The sequence below is a fragment of the Lissotriton helveticus genome, chromosome 1_1 (genome assembly GCF_964261635.1).
Source record: "Lissotriton helveticus chromosome 1_1, aLisHel1.1, whole genome shotgun sequence".
Classification (NCBI taxonomy): Eukaryota; Metazoa; Chordata; class Amphibia; order Caudata; family Salamandridae; genus Lissotriton; species Lissotriton helveticus.
Genome location: NC_136057.1, coordinates 248,760,584 through 248,785,270, shown reverse-complemented (window position 1 = coordinate 248,785,270; position 24,687 = coordinate 248,760,584). Strand labels below are relative to the sequence as shown.

Here is a 24,687-nt window from a genome sequence, read left to right as displayed (position 1 = left end):
CATCTTAGTGCGGGGTATCTCAGACTAGCCTGCATCTCCTATTGCCTGAATTATATAATAAGTACACGGCTCAATACCTATAAAGACATTAAATAATGGCGCTGAAAAAATTGCGCTGGACGCCGGAATACGATTAAAAAGGTAAGCCCTTAAGAACTAGAGTTAATGCGAATCAAAGTTCCACATCACAACAAACGGTAGGGAGGAGATCAAACTGAAATATGATGATTGGTGAATGTGAGGTTGAGGTTAACAAAAGCAAGTGTAGAGGAAAAGAATTAATATTTAGTTAAAGATATGTGAATGGAGTATTGTAAAACGTGAAAGATAAGCAAAGAGGAAAGAGAAAAAAACGAAAAACATGTTAGTTAGAAAATTCCAAGTGCACACAAACTATATCAATACTTAATGCAACGATTCTTGTATGTAGAATGATAAAAGCCCACAGGTTCACGTCTCCATGTTCACGGACATGGTTATGTCTCTATACCAAGAGTTATTCTGATAAACAGTTGGGTCTCAACGGAATAGTTTCGAAGTTACCAAACTTTGAAATTAATGGTGAGCTGAAACCAACAAATGACATTGACATTTAATATGCATGCTCAACATTACAGTAATGGTAAATCTGACATCCTTTACAGAAAGCAACTCATGTCAAAGCGGTCATTAAGACCGGTTGGATGCATAGTGCCCAAGGTTTGGATCCAATGTAGTTCTCGTAACAAAAATCTATCCATTCATTCCTGGTTTACAATGAATCTGCTCTACGACTCGGACCCGTAATTAGGAAAGGGAATGTTTTGCTTCTTCACAATGAACCGCTAAACTAGATGTGGAATTCCTAGTGCGAATCCTAGTCTTATGTTTGGTGATTCTAACTCTAAGTTTCCTTGTGGTTTTGCCAAAATACGCTTTACCGCATGGGCATTTTATGCATTCGATAATGTTAACTGAGTTTCAATCACTCGTGTGTCTGAGTTTAATCTTTTGGCCTGATAATGGGTGTGTCAAAAAATCTCCAACTGTCACATTGTTGCAGTGAGTACAACTATTGCATCGTTTTGTCCCTAGGTACTCCTGCTGTGTATTGCTCTGTGTTTTCCTAGATAGAAGTGTCCGCAAATTTCTACCCTTGGTGTAAGCAAAAAGGGGTCTCTCAGAATATATGCCTTTAAAGTCTAGCTCGTGTTGTAATAGATCCCATCGTTTAGTGATGTCTTTTACTGCGTGTGAAACCGTTGAGTATCTGGACACAAACTAGACGTGTTTTAGTTGGCACGTATGAGACCTTTTGAGTCAGACCACATTATCTCAAATACAGAATGGTGGAACAACATGTATTGTCGATTCATCGACATTTGCCTGATATGGAAGGCATCTGAACAATCGCTAGTGACCATGATAAATCAATTGAACAATGCAAATCCTCACATACGATTGACATTCAACATTCACAAGGATACCATACATTACCTGGATGTACAGATTGAGAAGTTACCAAACAACCAATTTCGAACTTCAGTCAGTCAAATTTACTTTATTCGGTTTATGTGCAGACCATAAAAGCATACTAAAAAGAAAAATAATGTCCACAGATATGAAACCCCGATTTACATTAATAAAATCAATTAATACTCATGTATTTACATATATAAAAATGATAAAGACAGTTTGTGCCGATTACATCATAACACAGCAGTAAATTAAAACATACATAGTTTTGACGTTCGCTTATTCTCCATAGAGTTGTTACGGCTGCGGGGAGAAAATTAGCAATGTTAAAGATTTCCCATACATTTGTCAACATTTGCAGGTGGAGTAAGGCTGGCCTAACTTGCATAAAGCCTTTTTTGGTCAAAATTGGGAGAATAAAGCGCTTCCGGATACCAGTAAGATGCTTGCAGAAAAACATAAAATGCATAGTGTCCTGCCCAGAGAAGTTGTCACAGGTACAAACCCCTAGATCTTCAACCCTCTTCCAACCTGGCAGATCACCGAGAAGAAAGTGAAATTGATTCAATATAAATCTAGTCAATAAAAATCGGTGATTAGGGTTTGTGACAATATGCAAATACGGTTCCATGGACAGGGTGGTTTTTCGCAATTGATGAGCCCTTACTGTTACCTTTTCCAGCTCCCTCTCTTCTCTGGCCATGGTAGCTATTTGCAGGTATGTTTCCTTAGACCATTTAACATCTCAACTCCGTAATTTTTCCGGTGAGTTGTATAATTCAGGTTTACCCATCTTATCTGATGAATTCTGAACATATTTAAGCCAGGGAATACAATGCCAGCGATCAAGTGCCATACAATCTTTCAGGATTTCATGATTTAGCACTAAATCGGGATTTAGCCAGGTCACTATCCATTTCAACAGAGGTGCCACTGCAATCAAATCTACAACAAAACCAATTCCACATGCCTGATGGACTATGTAATTGGCTGTTGATTGCGGAACGGATAGGATATTCTTAAGAAACCTATCTTCAACCATCTGGACGGCCTTCACTTTTTTGATACCCCATAGGTCAGCCCCGTACATTGCAAGGGATATACACTTAGTTCTATATGTTTGAAAAAGGTCCTTCATTGGTCTCGCTCCTAATTTTCTAGCAAAACCTAAGACAGCCGATGTTGCTCTGGTCAGGACATTTTTTTTCGCTAAAATTTGAGTTCCCCAGGATCCAAGATCATCAAATAAGACTCCTAGATATGGGAACGTCGAGACCCTAGTTAGTATATTCCCCTCACAATGAAGAGTTTTAACCTTTAGAGTTCTCTGTCCAATGGCCATTACATGAGATTTGGTGAAGTTTACGCTCAAATCCAATGATCTCATAAAGGCCGCAAAGGAGTTTGAGTAGCTGGAGACCAACAGCCGTTCTGGCTAGAAGAGCGGCGTCGTCCGCATAGAGAAGTGCTGAGATCATGCATTTCCCTGCGCAAGGAATATCTTTGCAGGAGGCACATAAGGTGGATTCTAAATTATTAATATACAATGTAAAAAGCATGGGCGCCAAAATGCACCCCTGCCTGACGCAATTGGTATTCATTCAGTGCAATTGCCCTGCTGATCATACCTCACAGTGGCAGATAGATCCCTATGCAAGTCCGCTAAGAAATGGACGATGTTTCTGTCAACTCCTAGGGTCAGGAGCATGGTCCACAATTTTGACCTGTTGCCTCGGTCAAAGGCCGAGGACAGGTCGATACAGGCCAGAAAAAGTGCTCCCTTCTTTGCAACTGTATATTTCCCTATCAATAGCTGCAAATTTAGGCACTGACCTATCGTGCCCATCCCTTTTCTGAAGCCATACTGCGCGACAGAAAGTGTATCTGTCTCCTCCAGCCAACCCGTTAGTTGACTTAACACCACCCTTCCTAGTACCTTTACCGAGGAATCAATAAGAGATATCTGACGGTAACAGCTCGGGCCCCCTCTATTACCTTTTTTAAATATTGGTACTATAACTGATTTTGCCCATGTAGTTGGCAGGCCCAATTGACAGGCATTGACAAAGACATTATACAATATCTTCGTCCATGTCTTGATTTAAAGGTCAGCCGGCACTCCGTCCGGTCCCGGGTCCTTGTTACTCGTCATTTGGGTTATTGCTTCTGATACCTCTAGTTCTGTAAAAGATAAGGTGTACTCTTCGATATTAAGATCCAAGTTAACATGCTTTTCTTCCCTGTCATAGACCTGCTTAAAGTGACTATGCCCGCCTTGTTCCTGTATACCACAATCAAGCTCGCTATTGCAAGTTTCCTGAAAAAAAGGCCTGTTGACCACTGCCCAGAATTTGGAGCTATTGTTGACTACGTCAATAGATAAAAGCTCATTCCAGGCCTCCTTCCCATTTTATATAATTTCCTTAGAGTAGCTATTTCCGCTTTATCCGGGGGCGTGGATTTCAATGCTACCACTAACTTCCGGTAAGCTAATGAACAATTATGGTCAAACCATTTCTTCCCGGGCCATTCATGGCCCTTGCATGACTTTTTAATATCTCTATTAATTTGGATACAAATTTTAGCATAGGCCACAAGGACCTCCTCATCCACTCTACCGTCTGTCAAACAAATGGACATTTCATGACCAACTTTAGCTACAAAATTGTCAAACTCTTGAGGCACCACCCGGCACCATTTTAGTAGTCAAGCTTGGTCTGTGGGCTGTATGTCTAGCATACCAACTGTTCTGTTAGTTTTTTCTTTAAGTCATCTACCAAGGTCAACATTACGGGATTGTGATCACTATAAGTAGACCAGGAGACACTGTACACTGTACAGTGCTAACAAAGATGTAATCAATGGTTGATCCAGGGCCCTTACCTCTAAAAGTATGGACTCCCCCTACCCCCCACCCGATGGTTTTGGGTAAATCAGGTCATTTTCTGCCAACAATTCCTCTAAGTAGGCACCCTGTGGCGAATGGTTGAAATGTATGTTCTCTTGGTCGGCTGGTCCTAAGCTACCCCAAACAAAGCAGTTTTCTTTACGACTATGAACATTAAAATCACCCAGCACAAAAACCGAATAACAATTTGTGGCATTTATACTATACATTTCCAAAAATTCTTGTAGAGCGAGTAAGTGTTCATTAAAGAAGGCCTTATCAAAGGAATTATAAAAATGAACGATGAGCCAAATACCAGCGTTCTTGGTTAAAATTTGCACAGCCAAACAGTACGGTGTGCCCGTATCCACTTTGGTGTAGATACCCTCAATTCCTAATGAAATAAGGGTTAATAGCCCTCCTTTAGCCCTCCCCATAGGGGAGGCAACTGCTGGTGACCAGAAAGCTGTGTAACCGTCCAAGAGGAACGTATTTTTAATATTCCAGGTTTCCTGGAGCCCGATGATATCACACTCAGTGAGACAATCCCTCCATTTTGGATCATTTGCCTTGTTATTTAGCCCAGCGATATTCCAACTAAGAATCCTGGTCACTACATGGGTGCTCCTCTGCGGGGGACTTAATACAGGGGGCTCCTTATTTGCTACTGTTCCATTAGACATAGTAAACTCAGCTAATGCCGGGGAGTCCAGTCAATCGATCTCCTCAAGATTAGTAAGTGTCTCATATCTGTTTTGTGTTGGAACACTAAATTCATTCGGTCCCCAGTAATGTGCCCTACCAGGTACATCTATCCTGCATCTTTCTGTTTGTGCTGTATTCCGATAAAATAACCCTAGAGGCAAGATATTAATACCTGTACCCCTTAGGTTCCTTGTCCCTGCCCTCTCGAGGATCAGTTTGACAGTAAGCGGAGATCCAAAATTAAGCACTATACAGTCCCCACCACACAATTTCACAGAGTCCCCGATCCAGGCGACTCTGCGTGTCATTTTAAAATCTCTGAAGAGACGGCTACCCAACCCAGTTAAATTATCAAGGTAATGGAGGGCTTTATTTCTAAGAGATGACCAGTGATCTTCCACACCTTGCTGCAGGGGAGAGACGTTCGATAATATGACAGTCAGTGGGGTAGCCTCAGGAGGTAAATTAAACTGGTTTGCTCGATTTGGGGAAGAATTAATTACATGCACCGGGCCACGAGATACACCCTTCTTTAGGTCTTGTTTCCGGCTCATGCTTGCGCAGGCAGTAACCGTGGTGCAATTCTCATCCATAGGAATTTGGATGTTACTACTTTGTCTCATAATGGCCCCATTTTGTACAGTACTGTGCCCGCCACTTCTCCCTTTTTCTCTTCCCTATTGTTGTCTAAGTCTGTACGCCCCTCCCCTCCCTGGGTGCTCTGTGATGGCAATAAATAATTCTCAACTTTACTTTAATCTGCCATCTATCTCCTCAAGCTTTGTAAGAATAGGATTAAGTAGGGACTGTAGTCTCTTCTAATTTCACTACAAAATTATTTTCCATATCAGAATGGATCTGCGTTGGAATATTTTTGAGTTTACACTTGAGGTGGTGTTTTTTCTCAGGGTAGCAGTATTTTGTGGGCGACCCTTTCTCCCCTGGGAGCCCCTGGTTTTGGGTACCTTACTAGCTTGGTGTGTGGTCACTGGGATACTGCCTGCCTTCCTTTTCTTTGATGTGATATTGGTACTCACAGCAGCCCCACCATTCCCCACTTGAGCTAATCGTTGCTTTCCACTGTGACGCTGTGTAGCAAGGCGTCCCGGTCCCAGAGGCTTCAGGCAGCTGAAAGTGGCGGATAACGAAAAGGTACACCCCCAGGCAAGAGGCGCGGCAGTCTACACAAAACCGACTGATCGCAATAGTACATTGCAGTTTTCGAGTTTCCACCCAAAAGGTCTCATACGTAACTTACCTTACTCGCAGTTCATTAGAGTACGGAGGATTTGTTCTGATCCATTTGAGAGTAACATTAAACTTGAGCAGCAAGGTCAGATTTTACGAAAGGGGTTATCCAACCCAGATCATTGAGCAATGCCGGAGGAAGGCATTCGACACAACAAGAGATCAGTTGCTACAGAAAAAAGAGGTGGCAACTAAAACAAGTCTACTTTTTGTGTCCAGATACTCAACGGTTTCACACGCAGTAAAAGACATTATCACTAAACGTTGGGCTCTATTACAACACGAGCTAGACTTTAAAGGCATTTATTCTGAGACCCCTTTTTGCTTACACCAAGGGTAGAAATTTGACGACACTTCTATCTAGGAAAACACAGAGCGATACACAGCAGGAGTACCTATGGACAAAACGATGCAATAGTTGTACTCACTGCAACAATGTGACAGTTGGATATTTTTTGACACACCCATTATTAGGCCAAAAGATTAAACTCAGACACACGAGTGATTGTAACTCAGTTAACATTATCTACTGCATAAAATGCCCTTGCGGTAAAGCGTATGTTGGCAAAACAACAAGGAAACTTAGAGTTAGAATCACCGAACATAAGAGTAGGATTCGCACTAGGAATTCCACATCTAGTTTAGCGGTTCACTGGGAAGAAGCAAAACATTCCCTTTCCCAATTATGGGTCCAAGTCGTAGAGCAGACTCATTTTAAACCAGGAATGAATGTGGATAGATTTTTGGTTACAACAAGAACATTGGATCCAAACCTAGGGCACTATGCATCCAACCGGTCTTAATGACCGCTTTGACATGAGTTGCTTTCTGTAAAGGATGTCAGATTTACCATTACTGTAATGTTGAGCATGCATATTAAATGTCAATGTCATTTGTTGGTTTCAGCTCACCATTAATTTCAAAGTTTGGTAACTTCGAAACTATTCCGTTGAGACCCAACTGTTTATCAGAATAACTCTTGGTATAGAGACATAACCATGTCCGTGAACATGGAGACGTGAACCTGTGGGCTTTTATCATTCTACATACAAGAATCGTTGTATTAAGTATTGATATAGTTTGTACAGCATAGTGTTTTTGTGTGCACTTGGAATTTTCTAACTAACATGTTTTTCCTTTTTTTCTCTTTCCTCTTTGCTTATCTTTCACGTTTTACAATACTCCATTCACATATCTTTAACTAAATATTAATTCTTTTCCTCTACACTTGCTTTTTTTCGTCAACCTCAACCCCACATTCACCAATCAACATCATATTTCAGTTTGATCTCCTCCCTACCGTTTGTTGTGATGTGGAACTTTGACTCGCATTATCTCTAGTTCTTAAGAGCTTACCTTTTTAATTGTATTCTGGCGTCCATCGCTATTTTTTCAGCTCCATTATTTAATGTCTTTATAAGTATTGAGCTGTGTACTTATTATATAAATCGGGCAATAGGAGATTCAGGCTAGTCTGAGATACCAGGATACAAGGACCAGGACTGTCACCTGGGGAGACAGATGTTTCACCAACACAGCGGATAGACTCTGGAACACTCTTCCGCTTGTGATTAGATCAACACCTTCTCTGGATCAAATCAGAAAGCTGTTGAAAACCTGGTTGTTCGACCAGTAGGCCCCTCCACTGTATTGTTTTTTGTGAAATTTAATACTGTTCCCACGGAGACTTTTAAGCTGAGTCATAGCGCCAAGACGCCCACGGGTATACGTTGCGCTTAACAAATCGCAAAAATAAATAAATAAATCAATACCCTGCACTAAGATGGCGGCTCCTTTGGAGCGCGATAGAGCATTCGTTGTTCCTCTTTTATTTTAATGACAGTAGCTTAATCAACGGTTAGACGCGTTCGGTTGCACTCGCTTTATCGTACGAAGAGAACAGCAGAGGACGGTGGTTGATTAATTTCTCCGAATTCTTAAATCGGCGAGTTCCTGACAGCAGTGTAGCAATATAGTTTGTTCATTTCGTACATGGAAGGTGTAGTACAAACGTTGTACATATTTTTACAGTTAGGCATCTTGAACAAGCAAGTACAGCGTGTGAGCACTTTTTGGAGGATTGCGCTGATATACGACCGGCGTTTTCGGCGCCGGTAAGTGAAAACAGCTAGATACTTCGCTTTATACGTTCTGTGCATTGGGTGTCATTGGAGTATCATTATTCAGTATAAGGTATTCTTTATTTCCATTAGCACTCCACGAGTCTCTTGGTTTCCTCCGTGTTAAGACATTACGTTGCACCGAGCGAGCATTGTACAATACTCCGGTGGTTTTCATCACCAGGTAGGCCACAGTGTTGGCGATTGAGTCATTGTCTATTTATTAGTATGCCACACATCCTCCTTGGCATTTACAAGTATCCTGTTTTTTTCAGTTGGCGAGCAGAAGTATTCAGCCAAGTACCCTTTTTTACATCTTGTATATCTCCTCTCTCTTTCATTTTCCTTTAAATGTTTTTACTTTGGTGAGGGTAACACTGTGCATACTCATGCTTTTTTAGTCATTATTTTCAATCACTTTTCTTGTGCTTGGAATGGTTTTCATTACTAATTCACTACTATATTCATTATACTGCGGATCATGCAGCACATGCATTAATACAATTGGTGGCTTGTGACACGACAGTATATTATGACCCGCCTAAGGATTGGTCACCATTCACAGCATCAGCTACTTGTAGCATATTGTCAGTATTTTTACTGTTCATCCTGAATTGTCGTTTTTTGCTTTCACAGATTGCCCCTGAGGAAGGGACATCACTGTCCCGACATGCATCGGGCATTACACTAAATGTTTCGTTATTAATTTCATTAATGGGAGATTATATCTCAATGTTTAGTAGAATGTAATGGTTTTCATGATTTCAATGAACCAGTGATATGTTTTGTTTTTGTACTATGAAATCTTAACATGCATTAAGCATATGTTATAATAATTCATGCGATATTAAGTATTAAACACTTACAAGAATTTCTGAACAACAATTTGTTTGAAACATTGTCATGTTTTTTGTATCATCTTGATGATTTGAATAGGGAGTCCCCCCCCGGAATATATTTGCACAGTGCGCAGCATGTTCTGCCATTCTTGGTGGTTTTCTTATTCCTCAACGCCATTGACACCTGTCTCCCTCTTTCCTAAAAATGGGTAAATCGTCCTCCAGCACCCTGGTTTACTGAAAAACTGAAAATAGAGAGAGCCAAATGTAAGGCCCTGGAAAGAAGGTGGAGGAGTAACTATGCTTCTGGCTCAAACTGTTTATAAAAAGACCAAAAAAGAATATCACAATCTTTGCAGGTCAGCTTGCGCGGAGTATGTAAAGACAACCATCTTCGGTGCTCTGAACTGCTCCAAAACACTATTCAGCATGGTGAAGGAACTCGCTGGCTCCGACACCAAATCTAGGCCCCCCTTTCTTAATAATGGGCAATGTGGTGATCTGGCTACCTTCTTTGTCCAGAAAGTCGAGAAAATATACTCGGAAATGGTGAGTTTGCAGTGTGACAGCCCCCCTCCACTGCAACTTACTAAATTCCCCAACCGGTATTCACACTGCCCTCAGCTGACAATGCTCACCCTGATCAGGATAGGGCGCCTTGTGCACTTTCTAATAATTTGGAAACATGACACTAAACACAACCTCCTTTAAATGTCTTCTAGACAGCGTCCTATCAGGATCGCCCAAGGACCCTCTTCCTATCTCTGTGCTCAAGCAGCTTGAGCCGCCATCTCTGCTTGTAATATTGGATCTCCTGAATGCCTCCTTACAGGAAGCCACAGTTCCACCGTAGTAGAAGCATGCCATGGTGCTCCCCCTTTTGAAGAAGGCCAACAGGGATGCCCTCTAACTATCGGCCTATTTCTTTGTTGCTGGCCGTCTCTAAAATTTTAGAGAAACACATCTACGCTCAGCTTTCTAATTTTGTAGAAACACAAAAGTTCCTTTACCCAACCCAATTGGCCTTTTAGAGCTGGTTTCTCAATGGAAACAACTCTTCTTGGGGTAACGGAAAGACTGCATCATCACCTGGATGCTGGAGATATGGTGGGTGTTAGACCTGGCGTGAGTCTCCCTTCCACTTTTTGCTGATGTGCCTCAGATGTTTTGCTGGTGTTCGATGCTCAGGGCACTGCGCCACGGTCAATCCGTGCCTCAGTGCAAGTGCTCCCAATGCAAAGTGTATGTGTAATTGATTTCCACAATTGGCTTATTTGGTTTACTGTCACTCCCCAGTAAAGTGCACGTGGAGTGCCGGGGCTTGTAGATACAAATGCTGCTAGTGGGCCTGCAGCGCTGGTTGCGCCACCCACAGAAGCGGCCTCGTAAGATATGACTCTGGTCCGCCATTGCAGACTCCGCGTACAGTCCCGCACTGTCACGCTGACTGTGCAAGTGCCCACACTTGCCAGTCCCTGAACCTTCCCTAACCTCCATCTCAGTCACCCCTATGGTAGGCCTACGGGCAGGGTGCATTGAAGCGTAAGGTAGGACAAGCCTGGAGTGTGGCATGTCCTCATAGTGAATTACCGCCCTTTTAGTTCTTCACTATGGAAGGGCTACCGGTTCTCTTAGGCCAAGATGAGCTGTCGGAACTATTACCCGCTATAGTCCCGGCAGGCTCAGGGAACGCGGTAGCATGTCGGGTTTAGTATGCCTGAACTCAGAATAATAAAATACTTCCTTTAGTAAGGTTTATTTTAATATCCTGTGTTTGCAAATGCTACTTTTAGAAAGTTAGCCTTTGCGCGCCTAACTATTTAGCCCGCCTATGCCAGGATGTGTATCTGTTGTCTGGGTTTGTGTGAGTGACAGGGCTGGGAGATTCCCGGGGGCAGTTGGGACCCCCAGGTGGTGAATAGGGTGCTTACACCAGGATGGGTGGGCGGAGTAGTCCTTGACTCTGAGTAGGGTTGTGCTCCACCACCACAATGCTGGCTCCACCTCCTGCGGAGCGTCTGATGTCTCTGCCCTGCACTCTGAAAGAAGGCGGCAGCTTCCTGTAAACAGAGTACTCCAAAACCGGGTTGAACTAGGATCAGGCCCCCTGGCCTGCAAAAACAAAAAAATCGCAGTATAAATATAGGAGCTCCGCTCCTTACAAATCGGATCCAGTTTTGACCACGACGAACCTCTGCCTGACTAGAAGGACCAAGAGAAGCTGACGGACGGAAACCGGTCTGAATCCTGTAAGATTGGCCTGCAGTGGTGCCTTGCTGGGAACGGAGAGGAAAGGACCAGAAAGGACTTTGTAGACTTGTGCCTGAAACGATCTCCAAGGGCTTGATCGAGAGCTTGCCCCCCTGAACGGAACCCCAGGACCATTGGGTTCTATCTGCTTGTGCCCGTCTGCTGTTGGGCCTTAGTTCTTATTCCCTCGCCGGAGTTGTGACTCGGGTGCCTTCGCCCCCTCCCAGGTCGTGACAGCTCGGAGCCTGGTCGCCCCGCCGTAGAGAGCCCCGCTCATCCCTAAGTCGCTCTCCGCTCCAGTGCCGGGCCGCCCGCTCTCCTGTCACCTCGCCGCTAACGGAGCACGTTGTGCACCTCATCTTCTCCCGCCGGAATCTGCACGGAGCGCATTCCATAGCCTCGGACGGTCCGTACGTCGTAACGTACCTGACTGTCTCGCTTTGCCCTCCTGCATACTAAGACCCGTGCCACACCTCAAGAAAGGCCTCCCCGTACAGTGGTACCAGAAGCCTGGTGTTGCACCCGTCTGTCGTAGAACGCAACGCCCCTCACAGATCCATGAGTACGACCAGGCGTGCGAAGAAGTAGTACATCCCGCAGGCCTGAACGGCGCCTCGACCCGTGAGCTGCCTCGACCACGGATCGCCGCACCCTCCACAGTCCTGCTCCTCCACCTCGAGGGGGACCTCTGGAGAACCGTTGGCCTCGTCCGGAGTCCACCCTCACCAGCTGTGCCTGAAACGCCTCGGACTTCCACAAACAAGGTACATTTGAATTCCGTCCCGAGTTCAAATCGGATCCAGGGTCCGCAACGTTCTTATTTCCCGGTCATCGTACCTTGCTGAACAACAAACATTCGAAGACTAATCTTCCCTATCATAACCTGGTGGCCTCAAATCGCTAAACGTTACATGGTCTTGTGATTAATCCTGCTTGAATCCACCTTTTATATAAAGTATACGTATTTTTGATACAACTACACGACTGGTGTCCATTTGTGGTGGGTCAGTGGGTTTACTGTGTGTGATCATAAATGCTTAACTTACTATCGCCCTGAGGATTAGCCTTGTCTGCTCGCGCCACACTACCTAGAGGGTGAGCAGGGGTTATTCGAAGGAGTAGTTCTCTTGCCCTGACGTGGAGCTGAGGGTCCCTGCTTGTCACAAGTGCATACCTGTGCCAACCAGAGACCTCCGGTTCCAACAGTGGGCCTTATTTTGCTAGACTTAAGCGCAGCATTCGACAGTCTCACACCGTGTTAGAGAAAACCTTAAGATCATCATTAGGCACCTGCGGTTCAGCTCTAAATTGGCTCATTTCATTTCTTGCCAACTGTACTTTCCAAGTATTTTTGCCAACAGCCAGCTCCGACACCGGTCCTTCACCTTCTGGGATACACCAGGGATCATCCTTCGCCCTTTACTATTCAATCTATATGTTAGACCTTTAGCCGATGTTGAAGATGCCGGGTTGTCCCTGTTCTCTTACAAGGACTCCCAGCTTATCTTCTCTCTTTCTATGGGGAATGCGGCTGAGTTCCCCCCTCCAGCTGGGCCTGTGAAATTGTATCATGGACGCAGGCTAATTACCTTAAGCTTAATGGAGAGAAGACAGAGGTCTTGATATTGGGTAAAACAAAAGATCTCTGGGGCCCACAAATTTGCCCTAGTGCGATGGGTGCACCTCCTTAACTTTCCCGTCAAGTCCGTAATTTGGGTGTCATCACTGACTCGCTAACTATGCAACATCAAGCTGTCAAGGTGGCTATTATGTGTTTTACTATCCTGCAGTGGCTAAAAAAGATAATTTGGAAGCTGTTAGAGCCCACCCAGAGAATAGCTGTCCAGGCGCTAATCACCTCAAGACTGGACTAAGGTAATGTTCTTTACCTAGGGTCCAACAAGGAGGTGACTCTTGGGCTGCAAATGGTTCAGAACTCTGCTGCAAGATTACTTTGCTGGGTTCCTAGAGCCACCTCCGTCTTCGGTCACCCGTGGGCGCTGCACTGGTTCAGGGTTGAGAGCCGAATTAGTGTCAAAGCCCTGAGCCACATGTTCAAATTCAACATAGGTGTAGCCCCTCAGTATCTGCAGTCTCTGGTCTGTCCCTATGTGCCTCCTGGATGCCTTCACTCATCTACTCAAGAGAAATTCTCTGTGCCCAGAGTCAAACTATCTCGAATGGGCGGCAAATCATTTGCATACTTAGGTCCCTCACTCTGGAATTCCCTTCCCACGTCTATTTGGAACCAAATTGTGTAGTCCAATTTCGCAAACCATTAACAACTTGGATTTTTAACCGGCAATCATTTAAGCTGTTATACATTCCTTGGTCTGCCCGGTGCTGTGAAACCCATTTTGGGTAGCTGTTGTGCCTTACAAATTTTACTAATAATAATAAGACCGCAAGGCATGCCTCAAGCAGCAGGGAAGTCCTTCTGTAGTATCCACAGGTTAAGGAGTGTACTGAAGTGGTACCCTTTCTATACCTGGTCCCCTCTCTATACCTGGTTCCCACTTTGAGGTGGAAGAAACATCTGAAATATGTGCCCCGCCCCTTGTGTGGCACTCTGGGAGCAATTTATGAAGACTAGACTGCACCAAATGGTTAGGGCAAGGAATTGCCAAATTCTAAAAGTGCCATTTTTAAAAAGTTACCTATAAACCCGACTTTACCATTAAAGAGGGTTTTAAATTACAATTCCTCTTACACCATACATGACATTCCCTCCTGCACCCAAACAAAAGTAATAACTTATTAAATGTAATAAGTTACCCCAATGTTTTCCGAGTTAAGTCTCACAGTAGTGAAAAACAAGTTTGTACGTTTTTCACTACCAGGACATGAAACTTAAAAGTACATGTCCAATGTATTACATGCAATGCACCCTGCCCCTTGGCTGTTTAAGGCCTAGCCTAGTGGGTGACCTATATGTATTAAACTGAGTTTTGACCAACAATTTTTTTTTCCAGGTTGGATTGGCAATTTTCAACTGTATTCAGGCTGCAATGGCAGACCTGAGACCTGTAAAGAAAAGATACTTAAATGGTTGGCACAATATGCGCTGCAGACCCACTAGTAGCATTTAGTTTACAGGCCCTGGCTACATGTAGTACCACTTTTCTAGGGGCTTAAAAGCAAATTTAAAGTGCATATTGGGTTTAAAAAAAAATTTGCCATCCTTAGAGGAAAGTGTATGAACACTTTGACTGGTTAGCATTAGTAGAATGTGCAGAGTCCTAAGGCCAACAAAAACAAATTCAGCAAAAACAGAAGAGGGAAGGCAAAATGTTTGGGGGTGACCCTGCACAGGGCCAGGTCTGCAAACTGGACCAAGTACAACGTATTCCGTACTTCCTGTCGGGGAAGTGAGGCCATGCAGTTATGTAATTAATTTTTATATTGCGCGCTATCACCCAGGAGGGTATCCTGGCATTGAGCCAGGGGGGCCTGGCCCGGCCTAGGGCTGAATAGTTGACCCATTCACAGAACCATGTCTTCAGCTACTTGCAGAATTCGAAAATTGAGGAGGGGGCTCTGATGTGCAAAAGCAGGTTGTCTAGGCTTTAGGAGCAATCTTTTAAAAGGCCCGACCTCTGGCTATTGCTGTGTGTATTTGTACATTCTGTGCAAGGAGTCTGGCTCAGCAGAGGTGATTTGGCTGTTTTGGTGGGCGGTGTTATGCAGGGTTTTGAAGGCTATAGGTTTCGCAGGGAGGTAGTGTAGGGTGATAAAGGATCAAACACATGCAGTAACTTTAACATGTAGTCTGGTGCTTCTTTTCAAAGAGAGTACTTTTAATCACAGTTGTACTAAATACTACAGAATTCAATGTTTAATACATTATAGGTAGAGCTCCCGGTTTTATGGCTTTTATTTTAAACATTTCTCTGTATTTATCCATATTTATTTTTGACCATCCTATTAGTATTTATCCACGTTTATTTTGTGTTCTGAGAATAAATAGCCCTAACACTGTATATTTCCACATTTATTTAACTGATAGACATGCACTCCTACTTTACTATCTGTCGCGTTATCGAAAATTAAGCAGCCAAATATGGGCAAGCTTAAACCCCATAGGTAAATATCAGTATTATAATACAAATATATGCTAACACATGCCTGTATTCATTGAAATCTGAACCCCTTTTTTTGACTTCCCATTCAGTGTATCTGCTCAGCTGTTGTCCTGGGAAGCATTGAAAGACAGCATGGAGAGTCAGCCACAAGAGACATAATTTTCTGTATTTTTCTGCTTTTAAAAATGAATACACAGGCAACACATTGTTTTCAGTCTGTATTAATCTGTAAAAATCATTAAAAAATAAACTGGGAGCCTTATTTATAGGGCAGGTGGGTGTGGTTCTTTGTGGAGATATATCCTTCCTAACACTACCCCTTGACACCCCCACAAACTCTGTGTGCTCCCCCACCCAGGAAATGAGATATTCCTATCCATAGAGCGCAGGGTTTTTGATCTCTCATTCAAACGAACACAGAAGGCTTGATTCAAAAAGATAACTTACACTTTGAAGTAATTTACATGTGTAATTTACTCTTAGACTTTTAAGGATCTTTGTCCGCATGCTAATTACATATCTTTGTTACCTTTTCGTAATATCCCCAGCAGTTTGTGAATAGATTCTAGGCCCTTCAATTTGGCAAAGGCATGTAAATTGTTCTTTTTTTTTTTAGGACATTTACACCCTGATTTTGTGACTTGGTAAAAAGTTGTAAACTAACACTTTTGAGCAATGTACACTTTTATATAAGGTACCTTTGCCAATTAGACAGGCCCTAAGTGTTTACTCCTACACCCTTGTTGTAAATGGTAGGCAATATTGTGTCCTTGTTCATTCTTGAAGGGTTGGGCGGCTATCCTGATCATTTACTGGGGGTGGGAGCTGTAATGTTAGCGTTCTAGTTGGCGCGGGCAGCGTGATGACGCTGCACGCCCGTGGCCATGTTGGCGATGCGCTTGCATCGCGGCAAAAGAGCGCGAGTGCCGGAGCCGGATAGTTAGCGGCTCGGCGCTCTCTGATGGGAGCTAATATTAATAAATCCTCAAACACACCAGCGGCTCCTGTCTTCATTGTGGGACAAACCCACAACATTACAATTGCGACGAGCTCGGGACTTGACCGGAAGTGAAAAAAACAAAGGAGAAAGGACCCAGCCAGTAGTGGCAGCCACTGAGCCCTGCACAGGTGAACAGCATAGCAGCACCACGAGGCTGGCAAAACAACCACCAACCCAGGAACAGAACCATCAGAGAGCGTGGCAGAGCCCACTGAAGTACAAAGGGGCCAGATTGCACACCAGTAAACGTACAGGGGTAAGTGTCCAAAGGGAACCCCTACATAGACACACCCCGTGGGGCTGGAGCGCTGGCGACCCCGGTACAGAGCGAAGGGGAAGACCATAAAAGCCCCCAGAGGCGGCAAAGCAAGCAGGAGGAGGATGATTCGCCTGGCAGCCCCAAGAGCCAGAGTAGGTCCGGCCCCCCAGTGAAGTGCGAAAGCATGTGCGCCCAGGCATCGTCGGCGACGGCACCTGTACCATTCCTTCCCAGGCCAGGGGAACCCCTCATGAGGTGGGAAGATTGGAGACATTACATAGACAATTTTATTGAAGTGCTGGAAGACGAAAATGAAGAGAAATTCACAAGCAAGAGGAAGAGAAGAATATTGTTACACAACCTAAGCGCGAAGGGGCTAAGAGTTTTCAAGAACCTAGTACCCAAGCAGCGGGCAAGCACTGACTATGTGTACGCCCATGCAATCGAATAATTGAATGAACACTTTCGACCTGCCGTCTGCGTTTCTATCGACAGATACAATTTTCAACTGAGCAAACACGAGGCAGGGGAGTCGGTTGAAGAATGCGTAGCGGCATTGAGGAAACTGGCCTCTACGTGCAAGTATGATGCATTCCAGGATGAGTTAATCAAAGATCAGATTGTTATGCACACCACGAGCAAAGCGGTGCAAGAAAAGCTGTGGGCGAGCGGAGACACCTCGCTGAAGGAAGTCATGGTAATAGTCAAGCAGAATTGGCAAAGCGCTGTGCCGAGGCAGCAAAGAAAGACGGTGGCTAGGCCGATGGTGAACAGGATAGAAGATGAAGGGCCCCGGAGAGAAGGCAAGTACAAAAGCACCGCACAGAAGAGTCCGAACAAATGGCAGGGAAATCCAGGACCCCCAGGAAAACAGGCGGGCGCCAATAAGAAGAGCTGCTACAGATGCGGCAGCATGGCGCACGAGGCTCACGACGCTCACGACCGGAAATGCCCGGCGTTTCGTGCCAAATGTCTGTTCTGCGGCATCGTAGGGCACTATGAGAAGGTGTGCCGCAGGAAATCTACCAGGACCATGGTGAAATTCGTAGACCAGGGGCAGGAGGACCCGGAGAGAGAGGAAGATTAAGAGGACGACACCGTATTATGCATCTACGACCAAGTACTATGCGTCGACACCAAGAGGTCAACCAAACCGGTGTTGGATATGACGATCGGAGGAGTGCCAATAAGTATAGTAGCAGACACAGGATCACCCTACACAATAGTCCAGAGGGCGGTATGGAACGAAACATTCAGGCCGACACTGGGCCCGGAACTGGAGCGTCTGGTCATATGACCGGTCACATACAAAGTAGACCGCATACCCATGGCAGGGTTCAGACCGTTGAAGTTCGAATTTAGGGGGCGCACCGCCATCTGCAAACTGTATGTCTCAGAGAAGGGACCCTCCGTCTTGGGTTGGCTGGACCAAGGAGACTTGGGCATCAAACTGGACCCAGGAGGAAAGGTTCAGATACTGCTCACTGAACCAGAAAGCTGGCCGGACCTGGACCGATGGAGGAAGGAGTACCCCAAGGTATTTGGAGGCACCGTGGGAAAACTGGAGAAGTTTGCACATAAGATCGTACTGAAAGAAGGAGCAGTACCGGTGTCACATAGTGAGAAACCAGCCGTTGGCTGTTAGAGAGGCAGTGCAGGACGAGCTACAAGAGCTGGAGAAGAAAGGCATAATCGAACCCATCACATGCGCAGAATGGCTGGCACCACTCGTGGTGGTGATGAAACCCAGCGGAAAGGTCAGGCTATGTGTTGATCTCCGCGAACTCAACAAGAGTATCGTTGTAGAAAAGTTCCCCTTACCTCGCATCGAGGAGATGCTAGCGAAGACCAGAGGAATAAAGTGGTACTCAACCATTGATTTAACCTCCGCATGCCACCAGATCGCGTTACATCACGAGAGCAAGAGGTCGACGTCCTTCATTACTCCTTTCGGATGTTACCAGTTCTGTCACATGCCGTTTGAACTGGCATCGGCAGCGGCGGTGTTCCAGAAGTTGATGCACCAACTGTTCAAAAACCTGGAGGGCGTCCAGTACTTTCAGGATGACATCTTAGTGATGGGAAGAGCCGAATAGACCACGACGCCAAGCTAACCAAAGTACTGAGTGTTCTGGAGGAAAAGGGCCTGACGGCACAGTGGGAGAAATGCCGGTTGGGTATGGAGTCAGTGACCTATCTGGGGCATGAAATGGAGGAAAAGGGCCTGACTGCAGAGTGGGAGAAATGCCGGTTGGGTATGGAGTCAGTGACCTATCTGGGGCATGAAATAGGGGTGCAAGGAATCAAACCAAAAACTGAGAACGTAAGAGCAATTTGTGACGCACCGCCCCCCACCAGCAGAGAAGATGTCAGATCCTTTCTAGGCATGGCAGAGTACTATAGTAAATTTGTCCAACATTTTGCAACAAAAACCCACCACATGCGACAGTTGACAAGGGAAAAGACGCCGTTCAACTGGACAGAAGATACGCAGCAGGAATTCGAGAGTGTAAAGAAAGACGTGGTGGGTGCGGTACCTCTGCGAGGGTATGATCCCCAGGGCCGCACAGTGCTCACAACGGATGCCAGTGACAAGGGACTTGGCACTGTATTGATGCAGGACAGAGGTCAAGGACTGATGGAAACGTTGAGTTTTGCGTCACGCACACTGAGCGACACTGAAAAGAAATTCAGTGTCATAGAAAAGGAAATGCTGGCTGTGATGTGGGCAATGGCAAGGTTTCGTCAATTTCTATGGGGTACACGATTCCAGTTGAGAACGGACCACAAACCATTGGTAAAAGTACTAACCTCAAGCGGGCATGCCAGTGCCACGCCCAGGATAGCCAAGATGACGCTGAAGCTGTTGGAATACAGATACGACGTGGAGTATCTCCCGGGCAGTAAGAATAAAGTAGCGGACTATTTGAGCAGAGCGGCAGCCATGGATCTGGCAGTGGAGGATGAGTAAGTTGGAGGAGAAATGGTGGCACTAACGGAGGACCAAGAAAAGGTCATCCGCAACCAAGAGTGGCAGGAAGCCTATGAGGAAGACGGTGTCATACAGCGGGTGAAGGAGTGCATAGTGAAGGGATGGCCGGAAAAGAACCATCTCGATGAGAACATGAGGAAGTATTACGAAATCAGGGAGGAACTGTCTGTAGATGACAAAGGAGTGTTTGCATACAGAGGAGATAAGGTCATCCCCCCCCCAGCAAGGATAGTGCCGAGGTTACTAGCAATACTCCATGAAGGACATCTGGGGATCGGAATGATGAAATTAAGGACCAAACAAGGATACTGGTGGCCAGGAATGGAGGTGCAAGCGGAATGGCACGTCAGAGAATGTGCACAATGCCAAGAGGCCGACAAAACACTCAAACACTTGGGACCCGCGTTGGGAAAGTTCGAAGCCCCGAGGAACCCATGGGAAGAACTGTCTGTCGACATCTTGGGTCCAATCCTAGACAGACAGGGAACTCAAAAATATGTGTGTTCTCATAGACAGGTACTCCAAGTGGCCAGAAGTGATGGTGTCGGAGGCGATGGACACAGAGACAATTGTAAAGTTTTTTAATGACACGTTTGTAGGGGAAGGGATCCCCAAATCCATTCTAAGTGACAACGGGCCCCAGTTCACCTCAGAAAAATGGGTAAAATTCATGGAGAGCAATGGAATCCTATCTAAACACACGTCCATTTACCACCCGGCAGGGAACGGCCTGGTAGAGTGTTTTAACAGAGTGGTGATGGGATCAGTACAGGCGGCCATAATGAGCGACAAGGATTGGGAGAAGGAGATATGGAAGATATGGGCTTACCACATCACCCCCACAGGAACAGGATATAGTCCCTTCCAAATATTGAGGGGCCGAGAACCGTTCACGAAGGACAACAGTGTGGAAGGAAAAAACAGTGACCAGCCAATGGTCCCCAGCGATAGTCCATGCCAGCCTGGAGAAGGCGCAAGCAGTGTATGCCAAACATTACAACCTACGCAGGAACGTGAAAGAAACCGGATTGGAGGAAGGAGAGTGGGTGAGAATCAAGCTGGCGACGCTGCAAAGGAAGGGAGACAGCAAGTATAGCAAACCGCTTCAAGTCAAAGAAGTGTATGACAGAGCGGCTCGACTGAGCGATGGCAATGTGTGGTTGCAAGACAGAATGGCAAGGTGTAATAAAATAATAAGATGGGACTCCGGTGAGCAGGAGCAGAGAAATACAGCAGGACTTGAACATGGGCCAGAGCTCCTCGACCTGGACATGGACACAGGAGGGGGAGAGTTGAATGAGGAGCAAAGCAGCAACGTAGACCACAGCAGAGAATTGGAGAGGAGCGACAGGAGATTGACAGGAAGCCCAGCAGGACAGAGTTCTGGAGAAGGGAGCGGAGAGACGAGAGAGAGAGAGAATAACCACCCCGGTAAGACCCACCCGAGGGGGGAGAGCGGTGGTGAGACCATCCAGGTTCCAGGACTATGACATGGGCGATGGTCTATAGTTTGTTTGTTTCATTGGTGTAAAAAGAGGAGATATGTACTGTTAGCGTTCTAGTTGACGCGGGCAGCGTGATGACGCTGCACGCCCGCGGCCATGTTGGCGATGCGCGTGCATCGCGGCAAAAGAGCGTGAGTGCCGGAGCCGGATAGTTAGCGGCTCGGCGCTCTCTGATGGGAGCTATATATTAATAAATCCTCAAAACACACCCAGCGGCTCCTGTCTTCATTGTGGGACAAACCCACAACATTACAGGAGCGAGGGGGGCACGTTGAGCAGCAGTTTTTCTGGGGCGAAGGAAAAGACTGGTGCAGGCCAGCTTCAGTCTTTTGAGCCCCCGGCTCTATCATGGTGACCGATTCGACTGTGATATGGTTGTGGTGATGTGGCCCAGCTTTGAGAGAGAACACATTCCCAGTACTGATGGTCCCAGCAGTTGTGGATCCCAATTGGGTTAGAAGTAGGACCCGAACGGCCTCTGACTTTCATAGGTGTTTCAGCCATTGACCAGGACAACTAAACTCACAACTGTTGAGGTTCTGGCCAATAACCAGGTTGTGAGATCGGGGGGGCTTTCACACACTGGCCCCTCCCAGCCTGTTCTTGGGCACTCAACTCTCTGGATGTCCTTCAGCTACGGGGGACATTTTACTACAGGGCCAGGCAGACTCATTCCTTTCCCTCAGCAGGCAGGCTTCTAGGTTCTTCAGATCAGACCCACAGCTTCTAGAGCATAACGTGCAGACTCTGGGTTTGGGGGATGTCCACTCACCTCTGGGAGAGTGGTTATCAGGCTTACATCAGCCTTAGCTGCACATCAGTCATATGCATACTCTGTAGACCACTCCTTTCCTCTGTCATAAAGAACATGGCACTGTAACAAAGTGGGGTGGTGTGGGGAGCTTGCATTTATGCACAAGTTCTTGACTGGGAATGTGGATTCACTGCCTCAAACTCTAGAACCGGATTGAGGTGGTTCTTCTTGTAAGTGTCCACAGCCTACTTTCCAGACATGGCCTTGATAGCAAATGATGCATCTCACAGTTGATATCACGGGGGGTGTTTTTAATCTATAGCACCCACAGCAAAGGTGCATTGAGGTGAGACTTTTCTCCAGCTGGCTGAGAGCAACCCAAATGAAGCTGTAGCCCGGGACTGGCAAAAGGGCAGGCCTACCCAAGAAACTTCCACTTCAGGCTTTTGCAGAGCAGCAAAAACCACTTGGAGTGGTAACGAGGGTTAAAATAGGAAGGATTGGTATGTGGCCTATGTAACTACTAGTGACTGAGATTAATTCAAGCATCACAAATCCCGTTTTAAAATGTTTCCAAATCGAATGCCGCAGGTGCGACACGTCTGCCCAGATGTGGGTTCTGTGCTTACTATGCCATAGAACAGCTGCAGCTCCCAGATGAGGCACACATTGGTGCAATCTGCTTGGGGAATGCTTGAGTTCACATCAAGGGGGAGACCAGGTCTGGCTGCTCGTGCTGTACTGTTCCAACTGTATCAAGCCCATGTCTGATTTGCAAATTGTCGACTATCTTGAGGTGCATAGTGGGCTCAAAGGAATTGACTGGAATATGGCCAGAGTAATTACTGGTAGCTGAGATCACATTACACAAGTCAGCTTTTTGTATTTTTTCTTTGCAGAGCTGTATCGTGGTCCACTTGGTTTGGGCCTTACAACTGAGGATGAGTGTTTTGCTAGTGCCCAATTCAGTTTTTTTTAGATAATACTCACTGAGGCTGGAAAGAGAGGATGTGAGAGGTCTTCACAAGTGTTTGGGTGAGAGGGTGAAAAGGGTGTAAGTAGTTGCAACATGTGAATGTGGCATGTCTGCTTTAAGAAAAGCTCTAATCTGTTGTATTGAAAGTGCTTCTAAAACCTGCTCTTAAGCAGTTTAAATCCGCTGGTTTCTTCCTAAATTACTCGTCCTTTGAACTTTAAATTCGTTGTAGTAATATATAGGATGCTGTGTAATGCATGTGATTAAATCATTAACCTAGATGTCCTCTTACCTCTCTCCAATCCTCACCTGATTTATGCTGTAGGCCCCAACCTTCCTTCTGTGTGCAAGGTGGGTTCAGGAAAGATCCCATGTGGAGGAAACTCTTCAGCCTCATTGGATGCCTGCCTACGCTCTGGCTGCTGCTATGATCCCGCCGACCAAAGTGCTCCTTGTTACTATGGCAATAAAGGTGAGTGGGGCATGTAAAGAACCTAGCAGTTGCTTGGCCGAGAACTAGTTGGCCATCAGTCTTTGATAACTGAGCGGGTTAATGTTTCTGATGAGTTTTGAATCCAGGCAGTATTTGTTATCCGGTAACCCGTCTATTCTGTTGCATTTTATATATGTAAGTGTAGACAAATAGTTAAAAATATCTATCCTTCCTTCCTAGTACTCCTGATCTCATCTGAATGTATTCTGCTGCCACAAATCTAGTGTAAGCTTTAATACAGTTCTTTGCAGATTCTAGACTCTACTGGTGAGTCTAGATGTGGGTGTCAATACAAGCCTCTAGTGAATTGTCCGCAATATTCTGTTCGAACTGTTTTGACCTCTTCCTCCTTTGCTTTTGGGGCAGATCATCTTCAGGCAAATAAAGCATCCTCTTCAGTAATGTATGGTAGAAGAACTGGACTAGTGCTGTGACAACCCAGTTGAAGATTTAGAATGTAACATTTTTGATAGAGCGGTTATAATTTCCAATGGTTAGAACTGACGCTGACTAATAACATCCCAGATTCACCGTTGAAAGTTGTCAATCTTTTATTTGTAATTGGGCTAAAACCTGAGTTACCTCTCTTGTTAGGTGGGGATATGCCCAATTGCAGCCATAATTCTCTTTGAATGCAAGATGTATCCATGCCTATTCATTCTGGTGGATGACGGATAGCTACTGGTTGTCTCAGAAGTTCACAATTTATCTTGCTCGTTTTGTTGTATTTTGCCACCATGCCAGTTGCACCTGTAGAGTTACCATTAGGATCTAATTTAGCATTCTTATAAATGGCCATTAACCTCATGGTATAAGTGTGGTGTACAATCAAGTACCATAATGCGTTATATTTTACAGAGAACAGTTAATAAGTGTGGTGTACAATCAAGTACCATAATGCATTATATTTTACAGAGAACAGTTAATAAGCAGCCACTTAAATCAGCCCAAAGGCTAAATCTGTAGTTGTCACTCAATGTCCTGCCTTCTAGATTATCACAAAGAAGTGAGCAGGCTATACAGAGTAATTACAGGGTATCATTAGAGGGAGGAATACGGTGAAGAAAGAGGTAGTGTTTAGCGAAAGTTCCTCAAACTCCAAAATGTAGTTTAAGCAGATGA

At 45.3% G+C, this 24,687-nt stretch overlaps 1 protein-coding gene across 1 annotated transcript in view; it reads left to right on the top strand.

Annotated features, from left to right (window-relative positions):
* The window catches only part of LOC144768987 (zona pellucida sperm-binding protein 1-like), a 159,561-nt gene that overhangs the window by 59,152 nt on the left and 75,722 nt on the right, over nucleotides 1–24,687 (top strand). Inside the window, exon 4 of the mRNA XM_078652976.1 lies at nucleotides 23,398–23,544. Coding sequence (XP_078509102.1) covers nucleotides 23,398–23,544 — 147 coding nt within the window. The remainder of the gene's footprint in view (nucleotides 1–23,397; nucleotides 23,545–24,687) is intronic.